General features: G+C 28.8%; 1 protein-coding gene across 1 annotated transcript; it reads left to right on the forward strand.

The window, feature by feature from the left end:
• Nucleotides 1-5,552: 5,552 nt before the first annotated feature.
• On the forward strand, nt 5,553-6,068 carry LOC149061610 (uncharacterized). The gene is made up of 3 exons (XM_089215054.1): nt 5,553-5,668; nt 5,731-5,820; nt 5,975-6,068. Exons 1-3 carry the CDS (start codon nt 5,556-5,558, stop codon nt 6,066-6,068), a joined length of 297 nt encoding a protein of 98 aa, XP_089071180.1. The 5' UTR covers nt 5,553-5,555.
• The last annotated feature ends 4,587 nt before the right edge of the window (nt 6,069-10,655 follow it).

Genomic DNA, 10,655 nt, shown 5'->3' on the forward strand with positions numbered 1-10,655 from the left:
ATGTTGAACCTCCGGCAAAATGAAAACAAATCGATCAGCTGTTTGACTGTCGCTTCTATTATGTTCTATGGTCCTCCCATTGAATTCTATATAACTGGAATGCTCACCAAGCAGTGTTAACCGAGCGGGAATGTTAGAAAGAGATGGGGCATACTAATGGTGTTACTATCTTTGTCTTGCACATCGCGCATTCGCGCTATGATGCATCCAATATTCATTTACGATTTATTTCCCTCAATATTATTTTAGTTTAATTCTTTATATTTGTACCTCCTTATTTATTTTTTATAATCTTTTTGATTATTTTAATAGAATATAAATAATTTATAATATAACAAGTAATAAAACCACAGAATATAACAATTATTAATACAAACATACTTTTCTTGTGGACTTCTGCATTTTTCATATATCATATAGAGTTCAATGGGTCCTCCTTAGCTCCTTTACCACTGATAAGTGAATGGTTGATACGGAAACGTCACGGCTATAGATACTATGGTTGTGGGAAGACTCGTGATAAGACGTCCAAGAAAAGTTCTTCTGCCTTTCTAATACCATCTAGCGCTATCTAGTTTTGTAGTTCAAAAATATTATTATATACAAGGTACCTACCTTGAACAGTTGAAAATTTAATTGTAAAAAATTGTAAAAAAATAAATATAAAATATGACCTATAATTATTGTATTAATTAATAATTATAAAAGTTTTGAAATTAACTGACAGGTTTTGATTTTAAAATGCAGTAGTATTTAAACAATAAAATTAAATCATATATTATGAAAATTTATGTAGTCATTAATTAGAGATTTTTTTTTTACATTTATTTTGTTTTTTATTTTGCTGGTTTGTTGTATATGTGAACTGTCTCATTCTCATGACTATACATATTAAAGATATTAGTAAGCACATCAGTCCTGTGTTCACTACATGGAGACGTGAGCTTTATGTTTTTACTAAAGAATTCTTCACATGTATCTTCAAATACATTTGGTGACTCTGCATGTTTTTCAAAGCACATTTCAATTAGTTTTGCTATCGTATACAGGTTTTTATTTGGATGTGTCAAAAATCCTCTTGTCTTCAAATTTATAAGATCTGCTTCTGGGACAACAACTTGACCATACTCAGGTTTTAAGCTATTTAAGCACATTTCACATTTAATGTGTTTAATTATATTTTTATTTATATACCTAATGACATAAGATTATAACACAATAATTAAAAAGTAAAATAAAAGACATGTAAATTAATACTATTTACCCTGCTAAGAAATACACAACACATTCAAAAACTGTTGAGGAATTATCAAAATAATTATGGTCTTGAAAAACATCGTCAACACGTCGTACGCAACAAGGAGACATTTTTAATTTTAATTTTAATTTTAACTATTTACTCAATACTGAATATATGAGTTATAATGAACAATGTACATCAATTTAGAGGGAAATGTAATTAAATAAACAATAGTCATAGACACTGATAATACGATTTATGATAATAAATTCACACATCACACTATATACTATATAGGGAAATCAATAAATAATTGTTGAATTATTTTAAAAAATATATATTTTTACATCCCGTGCAATTTCAAAACCATTGTTTCTTATGTAGTTACTACTATTATTCACTGGAAGCACTAGGTGTTATTAGAAATCCGGTAGAACTATACTCGCCGCTTTCGAAATACAGCTTTGATGGGCCGTCCCGCAACCATAGTATCTATAGCCGTGGGGAACATACACCGATATAGATAATAAACTAGATTGATAGGTTCCCTATACTAACCATATAAATGTTTGAAGCCACACATCCGCAATTACTATAGTAGGCATGATTTAAGATAGACAGGTTGCGCAATGAACCTATAGATTCTGAGGGGCAACGTTTCCATAGGAGAATTGCCAGTAAGAATTACAACTAGCGCTCAACCGGCCAAGTGGTCGTTTTTTAATTAAAATATTTTATTTTTTTATAAATAATTTGACAGTAATTTTTTGAGATAAGGATTGAAGATTTCAAATTTTGAAATAATAATATTAGTTATTAGTGTTACTGTGTTAGTACTGTTTGGTCTGTTTGATGTTTTTATTAATTCAAATTAACTTGTTTAAAGTTAAGTAAAAAAGAATAGGTACAAAGTACTAAAAGGAATAGCAAGTTATTGCTTTGAATGTTTTGATAAATTTTAAAAATGGATAAACTAACTTCAAACTTTTTCTATTCTAAAGGAACATACCGAAATTTGGTTGCTACCTTCACCAGACACCCATATGGAAACAATATCAGACGGTCTAAAGTGTTTCTCACATACCCTGGAATGCCTGTTTAATGAAATACCTATGGCTTTTTCCCAAATATCGTGGCAATTTTTAGGAATTCCGTATTTAGTTTTAGCACTGTCGCAGCAACCAGGAACACAACATTTATTCGACACCATGATTGTTTAATAAGTTAAATAAATAATGCAGAGACAACTAGACAAGGCAATATTTTATTTCTATAGAGTAATACTTTATCTCTATGCTGTTTTCTACCACGATTTAAGATAATATACTCTATCTTAAATCGTGTTTTCTACGCAAGGCAAATTAGTATGATTCTAAATCAAAAATTGGCGGGTTAGTAAATAATGTAATGAATATTGATAAGTGAAAATGATATAAAATAGAATAGTTTGCTGTTCAACCGCTGGAGCGTTAGCTGTAATTCTCACAGTATGGAACTGCTGTTTCTGTATTGGAAACATTAGGCTTCAACAAAGATGAGGTTTTGTATAGAGCGTTTCGCAACCTGTCTATCTTAAATCATGCTAGTAAATCATTTGTATCTTATCGTGTTATAATTTTGAAAACACAATCTATCACTGATTTGACTGATTTCTTTTAAACAATAGTCAATAAATGTTTTAAAATTTAAAGTTTTAAAATGTGTTTTATTATTGAAGGTAACAAATTTATTTTATTATTTGACATTTGTTAGTACTATATACTATATACTATAATTTAATGTGCTGCACCTTATGTAAATTCCTGGGACCACCTATGTAGGTGTATTATAGGTATTTTGATAAATAAAACAATATTACATATCTAATATAAAAACATAAATACATTTACATGTTGTAAAATAAAATAGTTTCATAATTTATTGGGACAAAATTACAAAAATCAATATCAATGACAAAAAATAAAAATTCATTTAAAATATTTTAAACAAGAATTCAAATTTTGGTGGGATTTCGGTATGCATTTGACCTACTATAAGGGCCAGTTGTACCGTTCTGTGTTTAAACCATAGAGTAATATAGAGAGACCGTTCCATCTGCATATTGAAGCAAAAGTGGATTCTATTTTACAGGTTAAATACTTCACAAAAAAAAAATTATTGTAATATATTTGGTACGATTATCATAGTAACATATACTGAGATAATAAATATTAAATGTTCTCAATGATAAAATTATGAATTCATTATATTTTTTTTTGATTTGAATTTTTATTTGAAGTATTGAATACTGCCTACAAATTTAACGTTGTTTTATGTTTGCAATTTGTAAGTTTAGTACAGTTTTTATCATGGACCACGACTACATTGGAGTTATAGTAATTATTCTTTTAGCAACTTTTCAAAGAAAATAATTATTTATATATCTGGTTTTGTAGTTTACAAACTAACCAATATCCTTAAATGTGATATTTGCAAAGAAGCATTGTGTGCAACTGATAGAGATTGTTTTTTAAATTCTCTTATATTTTTTAAAAATAAAGGAGGTATTAACGGTGGCTTAATTTATCCCAGTGATGATGTTATCGACATTTGCTTCATTACTGAAAAAACACTAAAAACTTTTGATTACACAAATAAAGCTGTGAATAAATTGAAAATACAATCTGAAGTTCTTATACATTATATGAATAATTCAAATATATTCAAATCGTTAGAAACTCATAGTAGCCAAACCATAATACATATTTTTGAAATTTGTTATCTATATTTTATATTATTGTTTATCCGAATAATGATTTTATAATTGATAACATATTTTATTCTAGACAATGTAAAACAAAACGTAATAAATACTTAACAATATTTTTTTCCTCGTAAGCAACGACACTGTAAATTAGAAACCACTTTTGCATCAGCTTGTTACTCAGAACGATATAGGGAACGGCTTCTCTATATTACTCTATGGTTTAAACATTGATTAGCTAATCGGCGATCAAATGTTAATCCTTGATTAAATCTCCGAGTGTTGTACGGTTGGCGATTTAGGTGTGATTAGTTAAGAGGCCGTCATGGTAGGAAAAAATCGACCGTAAAAACATACTTTTTTATTTCCAATAGTACTCAGGCCTCGTTGATCGTAGAAACATGATTTTAGTATCAAAATAATCACGAGAAGTTGTACTTAAAAATCTTGGAACAGATTTTTGATTTATATTTTCTAACCAATTTTATTTGCATTTGAAGTTTGTAACAAATTTTAATTTTTTTAAAAAATTATATAAAATCAGCAAATTGAGGTATCGAAAATCTGTTCCAAGATTTTTAAGTACAACTTCTCGTGATTATTTTGATACTAAAATCATGTTTCTACGATCAACGAGGCCTTAGCACTATTGGAAATAAAAAAGTATGTTTTTGGCAAAAAAATCATGAATTCGCCGTCGTCATGTGCTGCTCTAGTGACTACAGTGGCAGCATTTTGAACAGTACTTCTGCCACCACCCCGCGTTCATAAGCAGCGGTACCGCTCCATAGGTCAAAACTGGTTATCTATCTCGGCCGCGCGCTGGTTATAAATAGCCAAATTGTCAATATGAAAATAATAATTTTGTCATTGAATAATATTATTTTACATTTCCAATTTTCGTATTCCTATTACTATCGTATTTTACGCAAAATGGAACCAAATCTTAAAACTGTAACTAATCAGCGAGAAAACGTCCGATTCAAACAATTTTTTTTTTCAAACTGTAGTAAACTATTCGATAAAATTGGATATTTGATATTTCAGATGAATTTTTTTACATTTAAATCAGTATAACTGTATATTATGTAAAAAACTTAAAATCATACGCTGTGAAAAAAATTATCAACGATGGATAAATAAATATGTAATATGTCATAATACTAAGTACACAAATTATTGTTTTTGTATATTAATTAACATTTAATCAGCATAATATACGCCAATTTTATTATTGTCTGTCAAACAAAATTTTCTTAAACATTAAACGATTTATATAATATTACTAATTTACGAATATATTTTTCAAGATTACGTATTACATTGTTTATTAATTTATATTGTATTTGTAAGGTGCAAGTACTGTAGTAATTATATTCTAACAATTATTTAACTATTTAATTATTAATGATAAAACATTAAATATTGAAATAAATTGATTCAAATATTGACATCCTGCATGTCTAACTGTTCACGCCAGTAATTATTGGTAGTAGTAAACTAGTAACTAATACATTTTCGCTAGATTTTTATTACGGTTTATATATTTTTTAATTATTTATTCACGTGAAAATGGATCAACTCAACAAAAAAACTCGTCGCTGCGCATCAAAAAAATTATCAGTTAAAAAATCGCTGAGTTCTCGAGTGAAGAATATTCTAGGAATTCGTGATAAGACTAAGAGGTAGGTACCTATATATTATTATTATTAATTTAATAAAATTCACTAAAATTATGTTAACAAAGTCCCAATCCAGAAATCGCAGAACCTATTGTAGAATCATGTTACTTAGGTGCTGACAATCAACCACCATGTTCATCAAAGGAAATAATTAGGTAAAGTTTTAGGTGTAATAATTTTTAGGTTGTTATTCAAATGTATAATACCATAACTATAATATTAATTAAAAATAAATTAGAATTAAACTTAATCTATGTACTAGTATGATTTTTAATTATATAATACAATTTTATTGTAATTATTTTTAAGTCACAATCCAGAGGCCATAGAATCTGTTATGGCACCTTTTTTCTTGGGAGCTGTTAATCAAACACCATGCTTATCGAGGGAAACAATTAGGTAAAGTTTAATAATTTATAACTGGCGGATGATAATGATTACTTTACAATTTATTAAGTTTTAACATTTTTGTATGTAATGACATATTGTTTGCTTAATTTATAATTTTACATATTATTTCTTATTAACTATTAGCTAGAGTTAGTAATATTTGACTTATAACTACTTAATTGTATTTTGTACTCAATTTATTTTTTTATCTCTATAGGATTTCTTATTTAAACTCCCCCTCTTTTAAAAAAAAATATATATTCTATTAGTTTATTTTAGTGTTATTTATTTTTGATTTTTTAAATAAAAAATATTTATTTATTTTTTTGTGTGTACAGACATGTTCGTATATTAACTTAACTTTCTAACTTAACCTAGGTTATTTATTTAGTTAGTTTTTTTATGTTTGTTATGCATCAGGTGGTGTGTAACGTTCGAGAATAACCCACCGATAAGTTTTATGCTCCACCCAAATTTACAATGTGTTGGAATGCGGCTCTCTATCGTTCCTAGATGCCTTGTATAGACGCTGCAGGAAAGATGTTACTTTAGGATTATTTTTACTTCACTATTCTTTTTTATATGGTTGTCATTTAGGATTATTTGTATGTTTTTAATTGTATGTTTTTTATCGTTTTTAGTAATTTGTGTTAGTAAGTTGATTTTGGATATTTCTGGTATATGCATTATATTGGATTTTTTTTTTGTCAATGTGCCTGGGACACAGTGTTCTTATTAACGTTAAATGGCACTACTGATGATTTACTACCATTCCTATATGTTATACCGGTATTATTGTTGTCATTATAATAAATAAACCATATACATATCATTTAATTTTGTTTCGTTCTTATTATTACTACTGTCGAAAAAATTACGAATAATACTTATTATGTCATAGTGTTCCGTTGATTTCCAGTTTTGTGTTATGTTTTCGTCATTTTTATGGTATATATGTATTACAATGTTAGTGTTTTGAAATTCTGAGTATAATAATTGTTTAACTATAGACCAGTTGAATTTATTTGGTTCAGAATCAAGAGTGGGTATTGCAATTTTTAAAATATTTAATCTTATAGCTTGAAGTTTAAGGTTGTGGATTGAAGCTTTTAAATCTTGGTATATAGTTTTATGATAATGAAATTCTTTTGTCATTAGATGAAATATAGTTTTATTATTAATGATTATCGATTTAATGTTTCCTACATTTATTTTTTGTAATGAAAGTTGTGGTCCAGTATCACCATATACTTTGCATATTAAATTTGTTATCCCCTTATTCATTTTAAGATCTGCAGAAATGCAGTGAGCTATAGCAAAGTTATCTGGGCAATCAAATATGCTACCTTTTACTTCTATAATATTGTTGGTATTATTTATACAATTTAATATATTTGTATTATTAATTTTTAACCGTATATTTATATTGTTATTTAAAGTAGGTAATGTTATTGTCTTTGAAATTAATTTAGGCATTGTTTTTTATCAAAAAGTTGTTCCCAAGTAATATATAGCGCAGGATAAATTTTTTACGACATGGGTTTCTAAATTAAATTTGTGATTATTAATTTTTATTTCTATATTGGTTACACCTAACATGCATAATGGTTTATTATCTGGTCCTGATAGCTGTATTATGCTGGGCGTTATTTTATAGACGCTAGGTAGTAATTCATGTCTTATACAACATATGTTTGCTCCCATGTCAACTGTTATTGGTAGCTTAATATTATTAAATTCAGCTTCAATGTAAAGTGTATCGGATGTGTAGTTAATTTTATCTATAATTGTCTCGAGGTTGCTGTAATTAAAGGTGAGTAATTATCAGTCGTGTTTAAACTAACATTTTGGTTTTTTGATTTATTAATATATAAATTCTAATAAACCTATAAATGTGACTGAAAATGAACTAAAAAGATATATTGGTATATGTATTTATGCTTCAGTTTTACATGTCCCTAAAGTTAGAGACTATTGGAGTATTGAGTTAGGGTTCTCTCAAATATACAAATGTATGAGTCGTACAAGATTTGAGGCAATTCGTTCCTGTTTACACTTCAATGATAACTCTAAATTATTACCTGTTACTGATATTAATCATGACCGCCTTCACAAATTAAGACCATTAGTTGATTATTTGAATAATAAATTTAAAAGTGTACCATATCGCCAAGATCTTTCCCTTGATGAACAGCTTTGTGCCACAAAAGCCCATTCATATTTAAAACAATATTTACCTGCTAAGCCCCACAAATGGGGATTCAAGCTTTATGTTTTATGTGATTACAAAGGCTATGCATATAATTGTGAGATATACACTGGTCAAGAAAATCAACCCAGGTTTCGTTTACCATCAGAACCAGATTTGGGATCAAGCTCCAATATAGTAGTTCGTCTATCAAGAGATGTGCCTCAATATAATAATTACAAAATTTATTTTGATAATTTTTATACAAGTGTCCCAGTTATGGATTACTTATACAGCAGAGGTATATTGAGCTTAGGCACAGTACGCACTAACCGATTACCTAATTGTAAATTAAATGATTCAAAAATGCAAAAAAAATTGTTAAGAGGAAAATCTATTGAATATATTTCTTCTTACAAAAATACACCTATATCAGCATTAACATGGAAAGATAACAAGCCTGTAACATTATTGTCAACTTATGCTGGAAAATTACCTGAAACTAAAGTAAAAAGATTCAATCGCTCTACAAAAAGTAAAATTGAAGTATCTTGTCCATTTGTTATAACTGAATACAATCGCCATATGGGGGGGTGTAGATTTATTAGATTCACTCATAGGGAGGTACAAAATAAAAATGCGCTCCAGAAAGTGGTATATTCGTTTGTTCTACCATTTCATTGATTTGACAGTTGTAAATTCATGGTTATTATATAAGAGGGTCAGAGAAGAACAGAATTTGCCTGTACAGTTTGAGCTAGCTGACTGGAGAAAGAAAATAGCATACTCATTGACAAAATCAGGAGATTTCAAGAATCAAAGAGGACGTCGTTCTATATCTATAGAAACTAAAAGGGCTTCGACAAGGGCTTTAGCAATGCACCCAACTCGTGCAGTTAGAACTGATGGTGTTGGGCATTCTCAAATAAGGGCAAATAAACGAGGAAGATGTAAATTCCCAAAATGCAATGGATATACCTGGATACAATGTAATAAATGTGATATTCTTTTATGCAACTCAAAGACTAAAACATGTTTTAATAGATATCATGATGAATAATCTGTGATTTTATTTCATTATTATTATTTTAAAAACTCTGTTATTGTTTTTATAATTTACAAGTATTTCAAAAGTGATAAATTTATTTGAAAAGTTGAAGTTGTTATGTTAATTTTATTATTATTATGTATTATTTAATATTTTAAAAGTTGAATTTGTTGTTATTATAATATAATTATAATTAATAATTTTTTTTTTTCAATAAAAGTTGAAATTTATTAAGTACAAGTATATATGATTGCTATTAATTATGATAAAAGTGAATTATTCATGTGAAAAAAAAATGTATTATTAAAATTAATGATATCATTTTTGCCCACTGTTGCAAATATGCAACATACTTAATACCTAAATTTTGAGTTTTAAAATGAAGTTTGTGATTTTTTTCATTATTTTTCCTGAATTGCTGGTATTTTAATTAGTTTAAAAAGATTTATTTACAAAAAAAAAAAAAATCGGGCATTGAAGGGTTAATAATAATAAATTAATAAAAAACATTTATTTACCTAACATTATAGACCGGACCGCGAGACCTGTCCAGTGTCCAAGTGTTCACCGTTCAACGTGTGTTAATTTAATATTGTTATATCTTGTCAGACGACAAAAAAAAATAAAAAGATTAAATATTTAAATGTAAAACACAATTGCACAATAATAAAATTAAAACTGTGAAGTATCAATTTTCGACTGGACCGTGTTCACTGTTCAGCGTGTAATTGTGTATTAATTGAATTTGAATGTTATGTCTTGCCAGTCGACGAAATAATAAAGATTAAATGAAAAACATAATCGCACAACAATAGCGATAAGTATTAGTATATAGTATTATTGGTTTTTACCAGTGATCTATTTATAAATATCATACAGTCTGGGAATACAATTATTATTATTAATTTAGATAACCTAGATCATATAGTGTTACGAATTAAATTAATAAGTTTTATTTTTTACCGACCCGGACCCAACCCGGCCCAATGAATAATATTACGATCCCACCTATAACCAACCCGTAATATTTAAATTATGGCCCAGCCCGTATCAAGCCCGGTATGGGTCGGGCTGGCCAGGCCCGTGCTGATCTCTAGTACCTACTCCGCGCCTCGGCCGATATCAGCGGTTGACAGATAAGTTATGTCACCGGCGAGGCGAACCGACGGACGCCGACGGCGTCTGTGTTGCGTCTAGCGTCCGTTCTATCCGCCCGGTGCGGCCGGCGTTGGTGATCGTTGTCGTCGTCTCTCGTGCCGTACGTCCGGCAAGTTTGTTGCAACACTGCCGCGTGTATATTCGCCGTTTTGCGTGCGCTTTGGCCGTTACAACGGAGTGACCGTACGATCGAAACATTCTCGGAC

The sequence above is a fragment of the Diuraphis noxia genome, unplaced genomic scaffold (genome assembly GCF_037042655.1).
Source record: "Diuraphis noxia isolate RWA-SAM2 unplaced genomic scaffold, SU_Dnox_SAM2 contig0001, whole genome shotgun sequence".
NCBI lineage: Eukaryota > Metazoa > Arthropoda > Insecta > Hemiptera > Aphididae > Diuraphis > Diuraphis noxia.